Source organism: Ceratotherium simum, chromosome 15 (assembly GCF_057802395.1).
Source record: "Ceratotherium simum simum isolate JZ-2026a chromosome 15, ASM5780239v1, whole genome shotgun sequence".
In the NCBI taxonomy this organism is placed as follows: domain Eukaryota; kingdom Metazoa; phylum Chordata; class Mammalia; order Perissodactyla; family Rhinocerotidae; genus Ceratotherium; species Ceratotherium simum.
Window position 1 is genome coordinate 53,450,731 of NC_141914.1, and position 24,954 is coordinate 53,475,684.

General features: G+C 35.9%; 1 protein-coding gene across 1 annotated transcript in view; it reads left to right on the plus strand.

Moving 5' to 3' along the window:
- Positions 1-24,954, plus strand: part of ZBBX (zinc finger B-box domain containing) — a 100,903-nt gene that overhangs the window by 16,869 nt on the left and 59,080 nt on the right. Inside the window, exons 5-7 of the mRNA XM_087439444.1 lie at positions 1,962-2,010; positions 2,778-2,887; positions 9,876-9,971. Coding sequence (XP_087295570.1) covers positions 1,962-2,010; positions 2,778-2,887; positions 9,876-9,971 — 255 coding nt within the window. The remainder of the gene's footprint in view (positions 1-1,961; positions 2,011-2,777; positions 2,888-9,875; positions 9,972-24,954) is intronic.

Genomic DNA, 24,954 nt, shown 5'->3' on the forward strand with positions numbered 1-24,954 from the left:
GAGAAGGTTTTGTCTGAGGAAATGTGGGTCCAGTTAATGTGAACTTTTGGAAGAGATATTGTTAGGAAAGGTTTAAGGCATAAGATAGATGACTATTTAAATAAGGGCTCCATGGAATCACAGGGGAGCCTGGATTGTAGGACAAGTAGTAGAGAATGGCAAAGTTTAATAGCTAATTAGATTAAGAACGAGAATATTTGAAAAGGTGGCTTGTGGGAGGAGTGTAGGCTCAGCATGGCAGATTAGGGCATTGGTGGGAGTTTCGAGGCATTTGTGAATGTCAGAGAGGCTGATGATGACAGCGTAGTCTGACCCCAGTGGTCCAGATGACATGTGTGTGGTAGAGCCACTGTGCTGCCCTGGCCCCTGATGGCACCTCTTCAACATCTACTGGTGGAGGTGTAAGTGGGTTAATAAGGCATAGGCTTCAGTGTATTGAATTCCTGATGTTTTGGATATGCATACATATGCATATCCATCATATATATGCATATGGTTGTGTGTGTGTGTGTGGGTGGGTGTAGGTGTGTGTTGTGTGTGTGTATCCCTTGTCCAATCCTACTCCACCCTCAACTCTTCCCCAGATAAAAATCAGACTTAGGAGGAAATTCTATTTGCCTAAAAATAGCAGATAGCAGCGTGTTCATTGAAATATTTTCATGCAGTTCGAGTCATCTGAAGTAAATATGGCTATATTTATAGAGCAGAAAATATTATTCACAATAATAGAAACAAATTATAAAATTTCCCTAATAATGGGTTCTTTGGCGTATAATGGGTTGCTTTGGCGTATCCATTATGCCCAGGTAGCTATAACCACACTGATCATGTTGCAATTCAGATGTATCATTAAGGTAATGATATTGTTTAATTTGGTTGAGAAAAATGAGATTAAATTATCTGTAACTTGTATAACATTGCCAGTTTAAAAATAAAAGTGTGATTCACATAAAAATTGATTATTTCAATCCTATTTTCTTTTCTGCTGTGTTTGGTACATAGCATCTGAGCAGCTACATAAAGAATGTGAACAACAAATGCCTTTTTGAAGCAAAACCACTAGATTCACTGAGAATAATTAGGCCTAAATTTTCAAAAATGACTGCAGTTGATGCAGCCATAGACATAGAGGCAACCATTGTTCTCATACTCTCATGTACAAATTGGGCAATTGAGCATGCAAATTGCAAATTGAAAACCAGGCATGAATTGACAGTGTCTGTATAAATGGGCACCATCCTCCGTGCTTGTTTGTGTACTTTGAATGTTGATTTTAATAAGACCAAGGCAAGTATGTGCAATTGATGAGTCTGTTTTATTTCTTAAAAATCTTAAGATCCAAGGATTTTAAGTGATTATTTATTTGAAATATCTAGCAGTGAATCTTACTTACTCATTTTTTTTTGCTACAATTTGGGAAAGTCAGGGATCACAAATAATATATTTGAAGGCTATGATGCTTAAACATGTAGTTCTCTAAATTAGGCAAATAAAATAATAATATTGGCTTCCACAGTTGTATAAGCAGAGTAGTACAGTCAGAATCCAGTTAGATCCAGTCTACACAAACATTAGACTGTGTGTGTTTTAGAAAGACCTGAGATAGAAATGGCTTACTGAGCCTTTACAATATTTGAATACTAGTGCTTTCCTAAAATTATTTCATGATGATATATAATGACTTTTGTTCAAAAAATAATTTATGGTATATTTTAAAAGACTGGTTTATATGTATTTCCAAACATTTTCTTTTGATGAATTTTCTCTTAATTTAATTAAAAGGTCTATATATGCTTTAATGATGATCTCCTATTAATTTTATATTATTCTTTCAAGAAGTGTTTGTTTTGTTCAAGATGCACCAGAATGTTATGGGCTTTTAACATTTTTGTTAGTAATTTAAACTTTCTTTGAATAAGAGAATGTATACCTGACAAATAATATCTATTTCATTAATACAGCTTTCTGCTGGAAAAGTGAAATTAAAATTACTGAAGGAGCAGCTTCAAGGTAAACAGTTTACTGTGTATTATTAGATGCTAAAGATACAATTTTTCTTTTATATAAGAAATTAAAGTGCTAGAATTTTCGTGCAGTATAAAGATTCTAAACCCCCAAATGATGGCTCTTTATATTTGATATTCAAAATATATTTTGTTTATTTTTTGGGGGGGTGGGGGCCTTATTTTATGTCAAAAAATGTCAACTTAGAGTATAATTGTAATAATAGGGATTTTCCGAAGTGAGGACTTTCATAGCACTGTTTGTTAAAGTTTATCATATGATTTTTTAACCAGGAAGGGAATTTATCAGTATAAATTTATAAATTGAAATTTCACTCTAGGAAATTAAAAGAATATCAAAAAATTACTTTATATTTTAATAAGTGTTTTGACAATAGGAAAAACCAAAAATCAATTTTGAATTTATAATAATTATGATTTTTTATAGGGGATAAACATGTTTAATTTGAATGGTTAAGATCATTTGGTAGAACAAGTTCTAGAAATATATGTAACATTTGTTCTGTGTGGGCTTCAGTTTGATCCAGAATGTCCTGTGGGTGCATGTGTGTGGCCCTGTGGTCACAGGGGGCAGGGGGGACCTTGGCTCCCCAGTCTACTGGGAAGATTAGACTTGGCTACATGCCTTCTTATTGGGCAACTAATATTTAAATGTTGTTTGAGAATTTCAAAATGTGCATAATTTCATTACTATCAGTGAGAAAACTGAACATTGTATTTTAATGTGATTGGTTTGAGTTTTTTTTCTTCCAGGGCCAGTGAAACAATCACTTAATTGTAAAATGACAAATTCTCCTGAAAGTGAGAAACCCAAGATAAAAGGGAAGGTTTGCGGACAGTGTGAGAACAAAGCTGCTCTGCTAGTACGTATGCTGTTGTCAGATACTGGAATGGAACTTGCACACGGTCTCACGCTCCTCCCCCAACCTAACCTGCTTTGGTAGCCGTATACTTTTCCTCCAGTGCGGTTAGGATGGGTGAAGTGTGCGTGCTGCCTGGTGAGGCCAACACACGCGCGATGCCCTGAAGCTCAGCCTCTCAGTCCTGTTTAAGGATGTGCCCTGACTCTTGTCCTCTCTCCCTCGGATCGCGCCTATCAGCGCCCAAGCCTGCTGCAGTATTTCCCAAACCAAAACTACAACAAAAATCCTTCTTTGACCCCCACATCTTCCTCTGTACCCCTTTTAGGAAAATTTCTAGAGTTCTCTACAGTTGCTGTCATCATATTCTCTCCTCCCATTCTCTCTTTTTTTTTATTGAGGTATAATTTATGTACTGTGAAATGGACAGGTTTTTGTTTTTTGGTGAGGAAGATTAGCCCTGAGCCAACATCTGTTGCCAATCCTCTTTTTGCTGAGGAAGATTGGCCCTGGGCTAATATCTGTGCCCATCTTCCTCTACTTTATATGTGGGACACCTGCCACAGCATGGCTTGATAAGTGGTGGGTAGGTCCACGCTGGGGATCCAAACCTGCGAACCTTGGGCCACTGAAGTGGAGCTAGCACACTTAACCACTACACCACCGGGCCAGCCCCTGGACAGATCTTAAATTAGATGCTTTTTGACAAATGTGTACAGCCACATCAACACGGCACAGTTCCCTTGTGCCTTTTCCAATTAATCCCCACTACAAAGCCCACACTGCTCTGATTTTTAGCACCATACGTTTCGTGGTGCCTATCCTTGAACTTAGTGTAAATGAAATGGTATGGCATATATTTTTCTGTGTAAGGCTTCTTTTGCTCCACATGAAGATTCATCCATGTCATTATATTTATCAGCAGTTTGTTCCTTTGTATTACTGAGTTGTATTCCATTGTATCAATATACCAGCATTTGTTTATTCATTGACATGTTGAATGACATTTGGGTTGTTTCAGGTTTTTTTATTGTTATGTTTGAGGCTGCTATGGAATTTATGAGCAAGTCTTTTTCTTTCCCCCTTAAACGATTTTTCTTTCCTTAAAAGTTTTGAAGTAAAGTTGAAAAAAAGTACAAAAAATAATGCTTTCTGACATCTCTCTAACTTTTCATTGGTGCTAATTTCATGAACTTTCTAAAAAATTATGGTAAAATACACCATAATTTAAAAGTTACCATCTTAGCCATTTTAAGAGTAGAGTCCAGTGGCATTAAGTACATTCCATCGTTGTGCTACCATCATCACCATCCATCCACAAAACTCTTTTCACCTTGCAGAAATGAAACTCTGTGTTCATTAAATAATAACTCCCATTCTCTCCTCCTTTTGGTTCCTGGCAACCACTATTCTATTTTCTGTCTCTATGAATTTGACTCTTCTAGGTGCGTCATATAAGTGGAACCATACACTGTTTCTCCTTCTGTCATTGGCTTATTTCACCTATCATAATGTCTTCAGTGTTCATACATGTTGTAGCATGTGTCAGAATTTCCTTCCTTTTTAAGGCTGAATAATATTAAATTGTATGTATATTCCACATTTTGTTTATCCATTCATCTACTGATGGATGCTTGGGTTGCTTTCACCTTTTGGCTGAATAATGCTGCTATGGACATGAGTGTACAAATAACTGTCCAAGTTCCTACTTTCAGTTCTTTTGAGTATATACTCAGAAGCAGAATAGCTAAGTTCTCATTCTCTCTTGAACCCTCTCCATTGAGTATTAGGTCTCCACTACTGTCTTGCAACAGTTCCTATCAAGGTCACTAGTGACTTCCACATTCTTAAACACAGTGGCCAACTTTCAGTAATTATCCTAATCTATCAGTAATATTTGATACAGTATCCCTCTCCTCTGTGATGACTCTTTGCTTGGCTTCCTCCGGGTCACCATTCTTTGCTAGCTGTCTCTTTTCAGTCTTTTTTGTTGGTTTTCTGTATTCTTGACTCCCTAACATTGGAGTGCCACAGGCTCGGTCCTTAGGCCTCTTCTCTAGTCTGTCTATGCTTACTCTTTATGTAATTTCATCCACTCTTTTGGCATTAAAGACCATCTCTACATTTATGGTTCCCAAATTTGCATCTCTAACTCATACCTCTCCCCTGAACTTTCAACTCAAACTGCCTCATCAACACCTCTACTTGGGTGTCTGACAGGAGTCACTAACTTAACAGGGTTCAATTCTGAGAACCCTTAATGTCTCTGAACAAATTTTCTCCTCCCACAGTCTCCTATTCATATCAATAAAGGTCAGCTCAAATGTTACCTACCCCGACAGCCCTCTATAAAATAGCAACAGCTGAGTTGCACTCTCTAGTTTTGTGAAGCTGCTTCATTCATTTACATAGCATTTATTGTCCTTTAACATATTTGTTTGTTTATTTTCCATCCACCTACAATATCAACTTCACAAGTGTAAGGATTTAGTTTTGTTCACTGCTGTGTGCCCACCACCTAGAATTATGCCTGCAATTCAGTAGGCACTCAAAAATATTAGTTGAATGAATCATTTCTTTAAAACTTTTCTGTTAATATAGACTTTAGATATATCTTCCTTTCACTTAGTATTGAAGATACTCCAATATCTTTTGCAATCTAAAATATTACACAGTTAGGAAGCAGTTTTCCCCTAAAGAATTTAGTTATTATAACTAATATTTGAAGATTACTATAACTAAAATTTGTTATAGTTTCAGAGAATTTAGTTATAATCACTTCTGATTTAAAACTATGTTACTAGTCTTATTTCATGGCAGTTTTAACTGGGCTCAGAGAGTTAGGATGCTGTAAGTCTAATAAAGAGCTAATAATATTAAATGTAAAACCCCAGCCCTGGGTGTAATGCCAGCACCATTACATCATAGTGTTTTCTTATATTATTTGATATAATGGTAGAAAATAATTTAAAGAATCTTAGCAAATTGTATCTATCCATAAATGTTTAAAAAATATTTTAAAAATGCTAATATTCTTGAAGTTGGAAGTATGAAAACTGAAGGGACTTACTGGCTGAATGGAATTGCTGGGGTCCCCTGTCCACGAATATGTAGGAGCTGTGAGTCAATATTTCTTGTGAATCCTATTCTATGTTGACCACTGTTTAAAGGCCAAGGAATTTGAACAATATGGCATATGGAGATAAGACTTGACCTGGAAATAAAGGATCTGTTTTTCCAGAGAGAAAGAAAAGCAAGACAAGGACAGCCCAGACAGGACAAATGGCATGTGCCTTGCCTGGAAAGCAGATGAGTGATGATGTGTGCAATAATTATAAAACTGATTTGCCTGAAAACTGTCATATATAGAAGCCACAATTTAGGCCCTACACATTCTTGAAGAATTTTGCCCAGTTTTTAAGAAAGAATGTTCTTTGATTTGAAATGAAAATAGTATCCCATGATACTTGTCAAAGTACAACAGTAAGTTATTTAAAAATTCAGGCTCGGCCGATCTAATGAAGTAGACTGTGGTAGTGTTAAACTCTGAGCTTGTCTTGTGCTCTTAGCTTCCATCATCCTAGATGGTAATGCTGACTGGATAATTAGAGCCAAGCTTTCTATATCTTATGACAGTACCTTCATCAGGGAAAACTGTATGAGAGGTAGGGGTTAAGAGCTTATGTTTTGGGGGTTTGAATCTCAACTTTACCTGTTATTAGCTATGCGACTTTTAGCAAATGACTTAATTCCTTTATATTTCTGTTTTCTCATTTGTAAAATGGGATAATACAGATAATGATAGTCTATACCTCTCACTTATTAAGGAGAATGGTTAATGTGTGTGAAGTATTTAGTGTTGTGCCCGGCACATTGAGAGGAGACAATAGATTGTATGTATTTTATTGTTGGAACATTTTCTTATGTCCTGATGCATTCACATATATTGATAATATTGATGGTAAAAATAAAACCCCAAACTTCCAGATTTCTTATTTTTTAACGGAATTCTAGTAGCTTTACGCTGTTTCTACATGGCAAAAGTGAAATGGATAAAAGTTAAAAATCATACGTTAGATTGACAAATGTGGATAATTTAATTAAACTCAGATGGATTCAGGAGGCTTAGCACAACTGATCTAGCCTTGATCAAATTAAGAATGTATTTGCTAAAACTGCACTTGGGTATTCCATCATTGAAGAAGCATCTGTGATGATGGAATGGAGTCTTTATCTACATTTTTAGTATGTTCCTGCCAGTTATACAGACTGCCTAAGAAGATTTTCCAGTTGGTGGTCATTTTAACCCAATTTAAATCCAAATATGCTTGTCTAACAAAATACATAAGCTTCCTCTGCAGCTCCAGCTTTGATCTTCCAGTCTACCACATCCATTTGGCTACTTTCATTAAAAGTCTGTTGTTAACAAATGCTTGGCTTAGAATTATATTCTGAAACTGATTTTCAGTCCTCTATATTACATTGTAAAAACAGTGCCAAATACTTATGAGAAATTCATTAAAATGTTACCAGATATGTAAAATAAAAATTATGCAGAATGCATTTTGAAATATACATTAATACAATAATACTACCATATATGTATGTGATATTATAGCTTTTTAATTGATTTCACGCTTGAAAAACTATGGATTTGGATGTTTTCATCATCATTTCTCTAAGAGACTGTAGCTCTTGAAACAAGAGTTGGTAGGTAGGACTAGTTCCCATACTAGGGATAGTGCTTATTTTTTTTCTACTTAAATAAAAAATCCAGTGCTTTTCAGTTAATCACATTTGAAATTACAAAATTGGATTTTGACAAATACTAGACCATGCAGTCATTTGAAATATTGGATGTTTAAATGGCAGATTTTATCAAGGTTTTTCAATAAATGATTAGAACTGCAGTTAATGGTCAGTGATTGATTTAATGATTAGTAATGTGGGCTGTGGGTAAGAGCTTGAGCTTTGAGCCAGACTATGGGGATGAGATCCCGGCTCTGTTAGCTGTATGACTAGACAAGTTTCCAATTGTTATGTTCTCTTGTTACCTTGTTTTCACAATGGAGAGGTAATGATCATTCTAACGCTATGGGATTGTTGTGAGGATTAAATGAGATGGAACGTACAAAGCCCTTAGAACAGTGAGTAAGTGCTCACCACATCTTGTGAACGTTGTTGTTATTATTTGACTCTAGCCTTCCTTTTTAGTTTCATTTTAGTTATATAAAATTTCTCTCTTTTAACCATTTTTTAGTGTTATTTTAATCATCTTATATTTAATAAACCTGGCTACATTATTGTAGGTAACTCTGTCATCATATGGGGACTTGTAATACAATTTTTAAAAATTAATGGACTTAAAAATCTCCTGTTGAGTTTTTAAGAAGAGTTTAGTTTACTTCTCTACGTCTTATACATCCTAGTGCCTTGTTACTCAATATGTGGTCTGCACACCAGCAACTGCATGGGCATCACCTGGGAGCTTGTTAGATGCGGGATCTCAGGTGGCATTCCAGACTTCCTGAACCAGAGTCTGCGTTGTAACAAAAGCCCAGGTGGTTCGTATGCGTGGTACAGTTTGAGAAGCATCACTGTATTGCACGTTTCAGTCCACCATTGACCAGTACAAGCAGAAGAGCTTGGTCGACCCTTCCCCAGTCTGCCCCAGCTACTTTATGCTTACTGTTCCCTGATATGAGGAGAAAGGAAGGAGGGGGAGAATGGTGGTGTGCACCCTAAGGGGAGAGGAAATGGAAGAGGGTCAAGGGAATGTGAGCTCCTTGACACAGACTTTTTGACAGCATCTCTCCAAGCCCTCATGCTTTCTTATTTGTGCTACTGGTCATTCTCAACCTAGGCCAAACTTAAGAAAATGAGGGATCTTAGCCAAATTTCCACTGCTTTTTGTCACATTGTAAAGAGGATTGAAGTGGCTGTAAAACTGCATGGTAGTAATTTCACTTGCAGTAAACATTCTGTTTTTTTCTTTACTTTCAGTGTTACTTGGTACCATCATAGATACAGGTATATGACATTACTCAATTTGTCCCTAAATTAAAAAAAAAAATTATATTTTAATACCATAGAGAATTTGGAAGATAAATAGAAACTTTTCCAGGGCCGGCCTGGTGGCGTAGCTAAATTCTCACTCTCTGCTTCGGCTCTCCTGGGTTCACGGGTTCAGATCTCGGGCGTGGACGGATGCACCACTTGTCAAGCCATGCTGTGGCTGTGTCCTGTATAAAGTAGAGGAAGATGGGCATGGATGTTAGCCCAGGTCCAATCTTCCTCAGCAAAAAGAGGAGGATTGGCAACAGATGTTAGCTCAGGGCTAATTTTCCTCACAAAAAATAAAAAACATAATGAACTTTTCCATAATCATTTCACCAGTCATAAACATTGCTGGCATTTTGATGGAATTCCATCAAGTTTTTTTTTTCTTATACTTCCTTTCCTTTGAGGAATCTTCTAAGAACACTTTTAAAACCATATTTTGAGAATCCTCCGTGAAGGAAGGCCATTCAAGGAAGTATATGGAGACTTTTAGAGACAAATAGTATACATAGAATTTGAATAATTGTGCCATGTAGCTCTGTATAGAAAGATAAAAGAATTCATAAAAATGTAGTTTTGACCCAGACATACTGCTGTTTAGTTTTTACTAGGTCAAGAAGTTTGACCTGAGGCTGCTGATTCTTTTATGTTTTATTCAGAAATTATACACACATACATGCATCTGATAGTTATGTCTAAAATCTACATTGTAGCTATTATATTTATTTTGATATGGGAGTAATTAGAGTTTACAAGTTAGTTTTTCTCAGAGTTAAATCTTGACTGGGGTAAGTTTCCTTGGGCTTCTCAATTCTGGTGACATATAGCTATGTAATTGGAGAAATAAAGATGAGAGCAATGACATCTTTACGCAAATATGTTCTCAAAGTTATATTATAAGATTTTACGATTTTTTAAAATATCTTTTAAGGTATGCCTTGAATGTGGAGAAGATTATTGTTCAGGATGCTTTGCTAAAATTCACAAGAAGGGGGCACTGAAGTTCCACAGAACAACTCTTTTGCAGGTAATGACTTTTTAAAATGCTTTACTTGTAGTGTATTTATAAAATGTTTCAACTCAAAGACATTTAAAACATGTTTAATTATCTAGAATTTAGGATGATTTACATTAATTTCTAAAATTCTATGTACAGTCTTTACATATATCTTAAAATTATTTTACTGAACACTAACTTGGATTGGAATTTGCTATTTAAACTGTGTTTTAATATAGTTCCTGAAACACTTAGCTTGATTAGAGTTTTCAGATTATGCGTTCTATCTGTGAACTTGACATTTAAAAATTAGACAATATTTTTATCTATTGTTGTTTCAAATGAGCACATGGCTTATTTTAAGTATTATTTCTGTCAAGTTTACAAATAGAAATCTCTTATGTTTTCTTTTCATGTTTATTTTTAAAAATTAGTCTTTTATTTGTCCTCACCTATCATTACTTAAATAAGCTTTTCTCTCAGGTTTCTACTTTTCCTCCTACATATCAGAAGCTTTTATTTATCCTCATATAGTCATTGTTTTCTGAAATACCTAAACTCAAACCTGTCAGATGGTTTTAAAATTCTAATACTTAAGCAATAAATATGGCTAAATATAGATATGATGTTATACCAGTTACATTTAATAATGCATTGATTTGTCATAGATTTCATTCACTGTACAGTAATTTTTTGAACAAATATTTATTGAGTGCTTTTTAGGAAGCAGGGTCTGTGTTAGGCAGTGACCTTACACAGGTGAATGACACTACGGTCCTGCTCTTAAGGACCTGGGGGTAAAAGTGAGAACAAGGACCTGGTGTAATGGGTTAAGGGTTTTCATATTATCTTGTGGGCAAAGGGAGGGAGATGATCAGATCTGTATTTAGAAAGATCACTAGTAGATTTTAATCTTTACATGTTACTTCAATATAAATATTGGTAACTCTCAAGGATGCTGATGACCCAAGTCACGATAACTACAAAACATAAAATGGACCTTGCTCATATCAATGTTTACCGGTCAGTTACTTTCGAGTGGCTACTCAATATTTAGAGCCTCTGGGCAGAAATGATGGAGGGAAAACAAAAAACCACCACCTACTGTACCCCTCCCTCAGGATCGCATAACCAGATAGTCATAAGAAATGAAAATTAATGTATATACAAGTGAGTGTACTTGTTAATATTGAAGTAATATAGAATTTAACCAAAAGCACTCCATTTTCAGAGTAAAAAGTGTCGTTACCCCACCGTGAGTTCATATTAGGAATTTTCCATTCCATGATTTGTTCAGCACATTTTCTGATTATCACTCAGTGAATTTAGATGCTGTGTTAGTTGGGGTAGAAGATACAAAGGAGTATGAGACATGGCTCCTTCCCTCAACCTCAATATTTGACCTTCGAGATTTATCCAAGTCTGATTCTCTTCTCTCTCTCCTTCCCTTCCCCTGTCCTCCGTCTCTGTCCCTTTCTTTCTCCCTCCCGCCCCCATCTCTTTTTACACACACACACACACACACACACACAATCCATTTCAAAAGACCGTCAAACTTTGCTGTGATATAGCTTGTTGTTTTCCAGAGGCAGATACGATATGGGTCAAATCATGCTTACTAAAAACAACATGACATAGACTATGTTTTCTAAACATTGTGCATTTTTCTATTCCGTATTAATGTCATTAGAATAGTTGTATTCTATATTTTAACTTAGAAGAACATGATATTTGTAGATTAGATCCATATGAAATTCTAAATGTAGAATTGATAAAGAAGTGAGAGAACTAATATTTACTGAGTATATACTTCATGGCATACACTGTTGTTTTATATTACCAGCATCACAATTTCTACTTTAGATTGCAGGGGAGGAAAGTTTGGTAAGCCAGAAATAGTAGAATGGTATTTAAGTTCCTAGTGAATCTCAAATTATGGAAGACACGTTCATCTCTAAAAGTTTACATAAATGAATTTCATAATATGTATACAAATCAAAGAGCATAGCAAGTAATAATATATCCTTGAGAGGTTTATTCAAATACAGGGGTTGTTTTATGTATATATTTTAATGTTAAATAACAATGAAGAACTACATATCTTCCACATTTATGTTGCTCCTCTGTATTACCCTCCAGCCTGTGGAGACTAAAGTTGCTACTTGATACTGTCTTGAGGATAGTCCTGGGAAGTTCGTTGCCTACTAGAGAAGTTGAGTTGTGAGACTGACACTTAAAATGGAGCATATAGAGGACTACCTGTACTGGGAGCTAAACATACATTGTTGTTACTCTTTTTATATAACATCATTTCACCTACCCAGATTGCTAAGTAATGAAATACTTTGAAGGAGATAATTTTTTATAGATAATTCAAGTAAATTTGTCTACTTATTCACTCAACAAAAAATGTAAACTAAAAAGTTTTTTTAAAGGAAACTATTCCAAAATGTATAACATATGCCCTCCCATCTTAGTAGAGTACAGTGAACACAGTCTTACTATGTATTGGTGACTCCTGCCCCTTATTTTGACCACTCGCTAGTATAACAGTTAATAAGACAGACGTCTCAACCAGGTGATGCAGTATGCATAGCTACACCTGCCTCCTAAGAGATTTGCCCTTCTGGTTAGTACTTCATTTTTCTCCTATATCATGGCCTTACCCATTCTCTGTCATCACTTCTTGACTTTAATCAATGGTTCCTTTAGCTATCTGCCATTTTCCTCCTATTTCTGTCCTCTGTTTAACCCATTAATTTTTTTACACTTTGCTTTTTTTCTCCTTATTTGCATCATCCTCCCTGCTCTTTCTCTGTGCCGTAAGGTTCTTGTTGCTGTTGTGCCTTGGCCTGGTGACCATTGGTCAGCAATGTGGGGATATCTCTTTCTGTATAGCCTTTATTAACCAGTCATAGAGTGTTTTTAGTTTTCCACCATTTTGGTAACTATAAAAGTCATGAGACTTTTTTGTTGACTACTGAATTCATATCTAATCTGAGACGTTAGGGCAGATATTTGATATTTGAATATTAAGCATTGCGATATGAAAAGCTAGCATTCTACACTAATGGCTGCCATACTTTATGTTCTTTAACCTATGCTGATGTTTCTGGTTATTATAAAGTATAGCCAGATTTGATGGCTATAAACCGTTTTAGCCCCCTTCCTACATACAGCGCATGAGCCTTTACAGATTTCACATTCAGTAGGGATCATTTGGTACTAGCATATCTTGTTTTACTTAAGAGATAAATCCTTGAAAAATTGAAGGCAAACTATTACCATTTCTATGTTGACTAAGATTATAATTTCCAAGGGCCTTTCTTTTGATTTATGAATGATTTATACTTGGCAGTGATTTCAACACGAGTTTTTTTTGCCTTCTCCAACCTCTAAGTAGTTAATTATGTGCAAAATAAAGTGTAAATACATGAGAAGAATTACTAAGGATGGAAATTCTACTTCTATATTTAGAATGATTTTCAAGACTACGAGTTGCAACAAAAGGTTTTTTCAGTGGGTAAGCCTAACATTGATGAAAAATAAGGTCCTAATATGTCGGGCGTTCCTATTTCCTTTTAACAACATATGATCAAACAGAACAGATGAGGTTAATTAGAGAGAATAGAAGATGGGGAAAAACAAGCAAAAGGCATTCTATTGTGAAGTCTGACATGTACAAAAGGAGGCTGGATTAAGTAAATCATTAATAGATTCTGGTAAATATGTTTTCTTAATTGGAATGGAGATTTTCTTAACTGGAAAGGAGAGACTTTGGGAAGGGGGGAGGTTAGTAATGAAAGAAGAGATAATTGAGGTAGAATTTCCCTGTTTTCTGGTATGAGACATTTATATACAGCCTCTTTACTTTCTTATCTCCAAAGAAAGGTATGCATATATAAATATAGATGTACATGGGAATATATATTTACTTGAACATACCTACAGGAAAACAATTACCAGGCAGAACCTCAGTTATCGTCAGAATATGACTCATGCTTACTGACTTAATGGTAGATTTTTTTTCTTTTAGTTGACGATGACCAATATCAGCTTTGAGGCTCACACTGTCATTATTCTGTTAATGTTCACAATAAGACAGTATTTTTAGATCATAGCTAGTCATTTTGGATAACGTCATGGTTACTTACTTGTATGATCTTAATGTGATCCATTTTAAATGTTGTGCATACACATACTGTAGATGCTATCGTGTGCCACTAGATCCTCCTCTTTAGGATTGAGACACTCACTGCCTTGGCTGCCTGGAGTGTTGCCTGCAGGTGGATCACAGTTGAGTCTCTTCCCAGGAATTTCCTTTGCCCAAAGGGAGCTGCCACTGCCTAGCTTACACTCCATCCCTGGAGGCAGCCCATTTTGTGGTCTGTGTGAGAGTACAAATTCCCAGCAGACCCCTTGCCTCAATTGGGGACGACTCTGAGGGGCCCTCACAGTTCCTCCCTTGGGATTGGCAATTGCATCAAATCCAGCTTTCCTCTTTGCCCCATTCCTCTTCCTTCACTTGTCCACAGGTGTTCTTCTCAGGGCACTCCCCAGTAAAAGTCAGGCAGTCAAATCACAGTCTCTGTTTCCTGGGGAACCTGCCAGTATGTAATTCAGAGTGAAATTACAGATAATTGTTGGCCTAATTTTAGAGTGTGCTGCAATTTTTGAAGGCCAATGTATAACACCTCTGTCTTCACTTTCCAAATTCTGAACCAAGTGAGAATTAGATATTAGAGTCAAAATATAGAAATAAAAATATCAATTTTATTATTGATACAATCAAAATTGGTGGTTGTGGCATGGATGTTCAGACAAATTCAGCTTCCTAATAATTCCTTGAGTTGAACATTTTTACTGTCCCGTCTCCCCCAAGTTTGAGACCTTTCCCTCTGGTGGGGCAGGGCCTACCCAGTAAAACTCCTTAGTGGATGTCTAGAATGGAATGAATCCCTCTCTGGGCAGGCAGCCCTTAGAGAGAGAACCCAGAAGGGGCAGAGGTGAGTGTGCTCACTTTCTTCTCCCAAAGTCTCACCAACAAGATAGAAATATAAGGATAGGGAGTAAATGTTCCCTGAAAAAGGAATTATCAAAATTCACATGATTTTAGAGTCTAGATGATGTAAATATTCTAAAAAAAAGTATAAATTTTCTATTTATAAATATAAGTTAAAATTACACAAGAAAAAATAAAATATTTAAAATATATATAAACTGAGTATTGGCATGTTTTTCACCTATTTTTTTAATGGGATAATGCTTATTTCTTGTGCTATAACTCTGTATTCATTGCTCTTCAATATGATTATCACTTTACACTTCTTCTATGAAGGGGTTTTTAAAACTATATTATTATTGACTATTCTTTTTTTTTTAATATTTTCCGATAAATTTCAAATCCTGTGAGGAGAGGGACTATTTCTGTCTTGTTCATCATTGTATTCTCAGTATTTAATGTTGTACCTGGCACATGTAAATCTTTTTTTGAATGAATGGCAGTGTGAATGAATCCCTAATGATATGATCAAGCTCCTGAAATAATTTAAAACTATATTTTAAGTAGCAAAGTATTTTTCTCTGAATTTTGAAACCAGAGATTGGATAATAAAAAGAGCTTATGGTATGCTAATGTGTTATGTTGGTGAAATGTTGTGTGAGAATTCGACCTTCAGTTAACTTTCTAGCTCTTTCCCTGGGAAACAGGTAAAGGTAGGGATGGTAACTATGTTCCTAGACAACATACTTATAGTAAACATGACTCCTGATTGGCAAATTGCATATAAACGGGAGAACTGTAAATCCTTGGAGTAAGCCAGAGCTCCCTGAGTGTGGTGAGCTTCGTAGCTGGCACGTCTGCTGTGGGGCTCTGGAAGCCTTGCAGATGGGGATTGACGCTGGTGGAAAATAAGGCTTCAAAGCCAGGTGTATCCCTCATCTCTCTGAGCTGTACCTCTGTGTGAACTGCTGCAAGACTCCCACCCACGAACAACTCATGCTGTGCTGTTGGCAAACTGTTGTTCCTGTTCTTATACTTCTGAGTAGACTGATGCTAAGAGTGGTTTGATGACAGCCTGGTGAGTCTGAAAGTTTAGTTAACTCAGGCAGACTCCTTGGTGGACATTGCAGTAAAATCTTTGATTAACCAGAATTTCAAAAAATAGAGTGGTGGGATACCTGAAAGCTAAATGAAGAACAGTTGTACAGGCATCACTGACAAGACTTTTTTAAAAACAGCTTTATTGAGATATAATTCACATACCATACAATTCATCATTTAAAGTGTACAATTCAGTGGATTTTAGGATATTCTCAGATATGTGCTACTGTCAGCACAATTAATTGTAGAACATTTTCATCACTTCCAAAGGAAACCCCACACCCTTTTGCTACTATTCCCATCCCCCTATACCCTCCTCCCCCCAATTCCCTGGCAACCACTAATCTACTTTCTGTCCCTATAGATTAGCCTATTCTAGACATTTAGTATAAATTGAATCATATAACGTGGTCTTTTATGACTGGCTTCTTTTACTTAGCATAATGTTTTAAAGGTTCATCCATGTTGTGGCATGTGTTGGTGCTTCATTTATTTTTAAGGCCAAATATTCCATTGTATGGATATACCACATTTTGTTTATTCATTCATCATTTGATGGACATTTGGTTGTTTCCACCTTTTTACTATTATAAATAATGCTGCTATGAACATTTGTGTACAGGTTTTTGCGTGGACATATGTTTATTTCTCTTAGCTATATCTCTAGTAGTGGAATTGCTGGGTCATATGCTAGTTCTATCTTTAATTATTTGAGGAACTGCCAGAGTGTTTTCCAAAGTGGCTGCTCCATTTTACGCTCCCGTCAGCAGAGTATGAGAGTTCTGATATTTTTGTGTCCTAGTGAACACTTGTTATTATCTCTCTTTTTGATTCCAGCATCCTAGTGGGCATGAAGTGGTATCTCATAGTGGTTTTGATTTGCATTTCCCCGATTACTAATGATGTTGAACATCTTTTCATGTGCTTATTGGCCATTTGTATATCTTCCTTGGAGAAATGTTGGCAAGAATTTTTGAGACAACCTATATTTGGGACAATTTAATAGCCTGCACTTCAGTGAAACTACATCTGTAATGATGAGCTTTTAGATGCCAGTACTAAGAAAAGCTAGGGAAAAGGAAAAGATGACATATGAAAGGGGTATGGAAAAGGCAGAGCAGGGCTTCTCTTATCGTCGGTGAAGAATTGGAAGAACATAAGTGGTTTGAGGGAGTATATTACAGAATCAAGTGACAGATAGAGCAACAGATAGAGTGGAGCGAGTAGATGCAGTGCAAGGGTTTAGTGCAGAGATGGGCCCAAATCCCCCTCAAAGGGAAAGGAGCATGTTTCTGTAATGTTTATGCTAAGGGAGTCTTTAAGATAAAACTCACATGTGCAAGCTCAGAAACTTGCAGGGCTGTTGTGAGGATCAGATTAAATGACAACAAATATAAAAGTATTCTGCTCGTAACAGGTTTTCCATTCACTAGGTTTTACTAGTCAGGATATAGTGTTTGTAGATATTCAACACAATTCCTACATCATCGAAATTTAGAACCTAGAAAACAAAATATATTAATGATAAGTCATTCTCTAAAGAATTAATGAAATGGATAGTTTGGTTTTAGGGCTGTTTTCAGAAGTATTATAGTAATATACACTTTGGAAGGCTTTTGTGAAAAAAAAATAAAGTTTTAGAGAAATACAGATGTCCTCCTTATCCAAATAGAGAATAATAGAATCTCAATATTGGAAGGGACCTTAAAGATCTTAGTCTAACCACATGTCTGAACCTTTAATCAATCACATTGATGCTGGATATTGGAGGAACCTTTATCATTTGCAGTGCTACTTATGTTTTCTTACAGTTTTTTCGTGGGGAGTCTGACAAATTTTACAGTAGTTTATGTGTATTTTATGTTCATTGGTCTTTCTGGGATAAAAATCATCCAATTGTGATGTAACAGCATTACTACATATAAAAATCAAATTAAAACATTATTGATTGTTCTTAGTGAGTTTATTTTGCTATGCCTAAAAATCTGTTATTCAAAGCATTGCATATAAAATCATTTGTTCCTCATGTAGCTCAAATATGAGTAATTGCTGAAAGCAGCCAACTCATCTGGATTCATTATACATATAATATTAGTTGAAAACAAAAGTAAGGACTTGCTAAGATAATTAATATAGTGCATAATTATATGGCATCCAAATTTCCTGTGTGAATTTCCCGCATTATTCTCTTGTTGCTATTCTGGCTCACTTTTAAGATTACTCTCTAAGTAGAATTTTTTAGTGTTCTAATAAGATTTGAAAGGCACACCTATTAAGACTGAGATCACTTTTTGTTATTTTTCTTGATACCAAGTGATTTAAAAATTTTTGACCATACATTCCCTTTTGAGCTATTATATTTATAAGCTGTATTGTCTTAGTTTAAAATATTTTAGCTACATTAAGTGCATTTGATTTCATTATTTCATGTTACTTTATGATAGTTCTAAATATTGAGTGCAGGTTAGTTTTATTTGAGATTTACTGTCTATTGAATAGTAAGCTGCATTTGTAATCAGGGGCATGTGTCCAGGTTCTTGCTTATTTTATTACCTCTTTATGTGTCAAGGGGGAATAATAATACATAAATCTTTCATTAATAAGGCCTGTGGTTTTCATTAGACCTTTAGAGGAAAGGTAAATCTAAAGGTCCTTCAAGTTCTACTTAAACTTATACTTAAATGATGCTGGAGTAAGCAATACACCTCAGCCATATGAATTCCACCCTTCCAGGATTCAATTCCTATCTAGCTTGAATGGGTAGTTTTTTATCCCAAATTTCATATGTATTTTTAGAATATGATGAGCAGAACTGGATTTAAAACATGATTCTGTTGTAAGTTCCCCTGCTGCATTTTTCTTTTACCCTGTAGATATTTGGTTTTCTCCTGTTTCTTCATGTACTTATATGGGGACTTTTACTCAAATTATGTTTTTCTGTTCCAGTTGTCTGCTATATGGAAATTCCTGTCCTTTGCTTCTCTACCTTTCCAGCTGGCCTGAAGTTAACTTTATCTTTCTGTTGATCCTAACAGTAGATGAAACCTTTGGTCAAATCATTTATGGATATCTTTTTCTTCAGCTTTCATAGAAAATTTAGAGTTGACTCTGTGGTAAAGCTCATTTTTAGGGAACAAATTTCTACTAAGACTGTGTAAAGACAGAGTCATCAGAAAAGCAAGAACAATTTCCTCTAAGAATAAAAGATATATTTTAGTAATGTGAAAAAATTGAGAGATAAAGCTCATCTTTTTCATTCTTGTTTAATGGATTTGGATGTTTAAAATTATGTATTTTTATAAGTAAATTACTTTTACTTGGCAAAGATATTTTTACTAAGTGGAAATTTAATAGATTTATTGTGTCTTGTCATAGATCCGTGATAATTTGAGGAATTTTTATACTTGGTGTGGTTGGTATTCCTTCTTTTCTATGTGGCTCCCAACTCAGAGAAATTTAGTCTGATTTGTTATTGTTGATTTTAGATAACAGGATCTGTATACTGCCATCATGCAATGAATCCAAGGTGGTGTATAAATAGAAATATGCTGGCAAAATAATCTGTAGAGGTTTCTTTGGATAAATAAGTCTTGAGCAAATGTTTTGAGGATTTTTAATAAAAGAGTTTATTTTAATACAATTTAAAGCATAATTTTTGAGTGTACATGTGTGTTCTGCCATAACATGATATATGATTTCTGAAAAACTTCCCATTCTGGAAAATTGCCCACCTAACTAACAGGGCTTCAGGAAAAATTGGGGTTAGAGGAAGGCTGCTCTTATCTTATGGCACTTTGTAAGCAGAGCCCTAACAGAAACAGTCAACAATCCTAATAAAACCACTGTCACACATGCCTTGAGGACTTGTGCTTCCGTTTCTGTGATGTAGGTCCTGGTAGCAATTTGTTTCCAGCAGAGATCATTTTCATCAAAATGAAAAATCTGAATCAAACTGTTGCCTCCTTTATTAATCCATTGTTTTAAATCAGGAGGCATATCGTCATAGCTTCTTTATCTGCAGCCACAGTCTTTCCAGATAGCTTAACCTAGTGGAATGCATGGTTGTTAAAGCCATTAAAATAGTTAGTACTTGCACTAAGGGAGGCATTGCTGTAGATTTTCAGCTTTTTTCCTAAGGTCTTTATATATTGCTAAGGTTTTGGCTTTAATTGTGAGACAGATTGCCCCTGATTGCCTCAAAACAGAAAAGTACTGGAAAACAAAAACTTAAGAATCAATAAAACTCCACAGTTGTACTGACATCATTCCCCTGCTTACCAATTGCATCTGAGGTAATTCACATCAAAGAAACCAGAATAAACCGTACTTGGGAAAATATTCCCCATGTGAGAGGAAAGTGTTTTCTCAAAAGCTGAAGATTATATATATATAATTAAAAATTCCCATTAGTGCATAATTTGATCTTCCTGAAATGATTTTATAGTTAAAAGCTATTTGAGTCCCAACTATATTCAACAATTACTGCAACCAATGAATTCGTAATGTTTCTTGAGTTCTGCTGTAACACAGTTTTCCCTGTGTGTGGGTGGGTGTGTGTCTATGTGCGTTATCTCTATCTCTCCCTTTCTATCTGTTTGCACAGCAAGTACAAACAAAATAACAGAACTCCTCTGCAGAAATTAGAGTTTTTGGTTTTTAATGCAAGGCTGTGGTTGCGATAAATCTCTTCTAAAATTTTGCACCTGGATAATCAATGAAAGTTAACACCATGAAGAGCGACATTCCGGCATTCTTTTTCTTTTTTCAAACTTAGGAAGTAATGTAGGTCTAAACTATGTGTGAACTTCTTTGGGCTGGAACTTCTGGATCACGTAAGGAGGCATGGCTCTGTCACCGTGATCATTAATATTTACTGCTGGATAGCTGGGGTTTGGGATGATGATGGTAGTTAGAGTTTTGAAGCACTGACGCTACCATAAAGTATGTCATTTTTCTAGCTAAACTAAAACTTTTACTCTTGGACCTTAACTTCTACAAGGTACCATCCATTCCAAAATGCTATAAAATATCAACCCTCTTTACTTTGATTAATGATACATTGTCAGAGTGATGAATTCTTCTAGAGTGTAATTTGAAAGATAATATCATTCTAGGGAGAAAAAAAAGTTCAGGTGAGAATTTAGAACAGTTACCAGATGAAATCCTACCATCACACAGTGTAGTAAAGGATGTGGAGGAATCTGGAAATGCCAGCAGTAAATCACTTTCTTTGGCTTCAGTTTAAGCTTCTATCCTACAATGAGATATATGATTTACTATGTGCCTTGAAAGCTGTTTTGGTTTGATTTTCAAACATTTTCAGCATGTAGAGCAGTTGCACAGGTATTTTTATTTATTTCCAGTCCCCTCTTCCCTCTGTTGCTCCCTATTAGTATTGCCATATTTAAAATAAATATATATTTTATATAAATATATATTTTAAAATTTGAAAATATGTAAGATACGGTGTTATGCTACTTGATATGCATAAGTTTCTATTTTAAGTATTTTATAACAATAACCTTCACATTCTTGTTCATTGGTTACTTATTAATAGTTGTGTTATTAAGTGAAAGATAAATGTGTTCTGTGTTGCAAATCTACGTGTGTCCTTTTAAGCAGAGACAAAAGGCTGCAAACTGTTAGTAGTGGTTACACCTGGGAAGTACCATTCATGAATTGGAAGGAACCTCAATTTCTTACTTTTTAATATGGTGAGATTATGATTCATTTTTACTGGTGTTAAAAAACAAAATTCAACTGAGTAAATTCAAAGATCTAATTGGCTTTATTAAGCGATTCATGGATCGGGCAGTATGGCAACCAGACGGGTGCTCTGAGGGGTTGTACCAAGTGGAAGGTTTTTATAGGCAGGAGGGTGGGGGAGGGGAGTTATTGACAAAAGAAAAGAAAAGATTATTTTTAGGCCAAGCCATCCGCTCTTGGGGGAAGGGAATGGCAAAGGTTTTATCGTGCAGATTGCTGCTTCTTCCTCTGACAGAGATGGAGAGGGCTCACGGGACAGATTACCTCATTGGTGCTGACCAGAAAATTTCAGACTGGCCATTAAAATTATCTTTCTTGGGAGAGATTGAAACCCAATTAGATCAGGTTTGGCATCATGGGCTTTAGCACAAGTGATGCTATTTTAGGCTTGTGGTTTTCTTTTTAACGCTGGGTTTCTGTAATTTTAAAAAATGCTGCTAATTTAAGGCGAGGTCTATGTTAGTATTTCTCAGTGGGAATGCTCGGGTGTATTTTGGGCGGAAACTTTTCTTCTTGAGGTGTACCTTTCCTCACATTTCAAAATATTCATTAAACCTGGTTATCACCCATTAAATGTCAGTAGTACTCTCCAATGATTGTGAAAACCCAAAACACCTCCCCACATTTTCAAATCTTCTCGCCCCAGTTGGGAAGCACTGATCTTTGTATTAGTTGGGTCTCTTTATACTAGCTTGAACAAAAAGGAATTTTTTCTTGTTGCCGAAGGCCTCCCGGATGTCTCGTTGTGTGGGAGTAGGGATGATGTAGCCGAGTCACAGTAAGAACAAGGATTGGAAATTGGAAAGCTGTTGAGAGTCCAGGCAGACTTCTGTTTCCACTTTCAACTTTATTTTTTTTCCTCTCTGTGTATCTACTTTATTCTTTTCTTTTTTATAATTAATAAATTATGAATTTACATACTTAGAGGATCAGTGAGGGAGAGACCAAATGTCACTTTCTTAATTCCAAATCTAAATTCTCATGAACTCAGCCTGGTGCTCACTTCTTGTCCAATGAACCATGGCCCAGAGGGTAGAAATATGTTGAGTAATTGTCTTCCATGGTGGGGCTAGTGAGGATGAGCACTGCTGTGGGTCAAGGAGGGATTACCATAGAAGAGGACACTACTGGGAACTGAGCCTTCACTCTAAGACAAGTCTGTGCAGTCAGCTACAGTGACACAGGATGCTACTTGTCTGTTGATGTATTTTTTAGTTCAAACTACTTTTATCGAGATTTAATTTACATACTTTGAAATTCACATTGTGACTGTACAGTTCAATGATTTTTAAAGTAAATTTACAAACCTGTAGAACATTTCCATCACTCCAAAAAGTTTTCTGGTGCTTTTTTGCAATCAACCCCTGCTCCTACTCTCAGCCCCAAGCAACCACTAATCTGCTTTCTGTCACTATAGATTTGTCTTTTCTAGAAATTTCATATAAATGGAATCATTCCTATGTAATCTTTTGTGTCCGACTTCTTTCACTTAGCAAAAGTTTTCTGAGGTACTTCCATATTGCTTCATGTTCATTGTAGTATTTCATTACTTTTTAATGCGGAATAATATTCCGTTGTATGGATATCTCATATTTTGTCTATCCAGTCATCAATTGATGGACATATAGATTGTTTAGACTTTTTGGCTATAAGAATAATGCTGCTATGAATATTCGCGTACAAATCTTTGTGTAGGCTCGTATTTTCATTGCTTTTGGGTAGATATGTAGGAGTGGAATTGTTGAGTCCCAAGGTAAGTATATGTTAACTTTTTAAGAAACTACAAAACTATTTTCCAAAGTATCTGTACCATTTTACGTTCCAACTAGCAGCATGTAAGTGTTTCATTTTCTCCATATCTTTGCCAAAACTTGATATTGCCAATCTTTTGAGTTATAGCTATTCTAGTATGTGTGTAATGATATCTCATTGTGGTTTTAATTTGCATTTTTCTGATGACTAATGATGTTGAACGTTTTTTTATGTGCTTATTAGCCTTCTGTATATCTTTGGAGAAATGTTTATTCAAATCTTTTGGCCATTTTAAAATTAGGTTATCTTTGTGTTATGGAGATTTAACATTTCTTTATATATTCTGGGTATATGTCTTTATCAGATATATGACTTTCAAGTATTTTCTCCTAGTCTATGAAACTATATTTTTAATGAAAATTTTAAAATGCCAATTCTAGGTCCACTAAATTTATGTTGGTATGCTTGTTACTGTCCATAGGTCTCTGGGGCTGTGTTCATTTCCTTCAATCTTTTACTTCTTGCTTTTCAAATTGGATAATTTATCTTGGTCTGTCTTCATGTTCACTGAATCTTCCTTCTTCCATTTCAAATCTCCTGTTAGCCTATGTAGGTCATACTCAAGAATTTTCATTTGGTTCTTTTTTATGATTTCCATTCCTTCCTCCCTCCCTCCCTTCCTTCCTTCTTTCCTTCCCCCCCTTTTTCTTTCCCTTTCTTTCCTTTCTTCTTTCCTTCTTTCTTTCCTCCCTCTCTCCCTCCCTCCCTTCCTTTCTTCCTTCCTTCCTCCCTCCCTTCCTCCCTTTCTTCCTTCCCTTTCTTTCCTTCCTTCTTTCTTTCTTTCCTCCCTCCCTCCCTCCCGCCCTTCCTTTCTTTTTCTTTCCTTTTTGTTGAGGCAGATTATCCCTGAGCTAACATCTGTGCCAGTCTTCCTCCACTTTATACGTGGGTTGCTGCCACTGCATGGCTGAGGATTGGTGTAGGTCCGCACTCAGGATCCGAACCCACAACCCCAAGCCACCAAAGTGGAGTGTGCCAAACTTAACCACTACACCATGAGGCTGGCCCCTGATGATTTCCATTTCTTGATCAGCCCTTCTATAGCTCTCTCATTTTCAGGATGACCTCGTTATATGTTTGACTGATCCACTGCTTACCCCCACTGGGATAAAAATCTCAGGCTATCAGAGCTGTAGGTTTTCCCCATTTGTTTATAACCAAATTTGCTAGTTTATTGATAGTGCCACTGCAGCTGCAAGATTCTGTCCTCTACTGGGAATCAAGCACACTGCCTGTGCAGCAAGCCCAGTCTCGCCCTAGTAATATTGACAAACGTGGGAAGGGAGATAGAAGATAGGGGCAGCCCCATGCAAGGAAGCCATGGACTCTTGC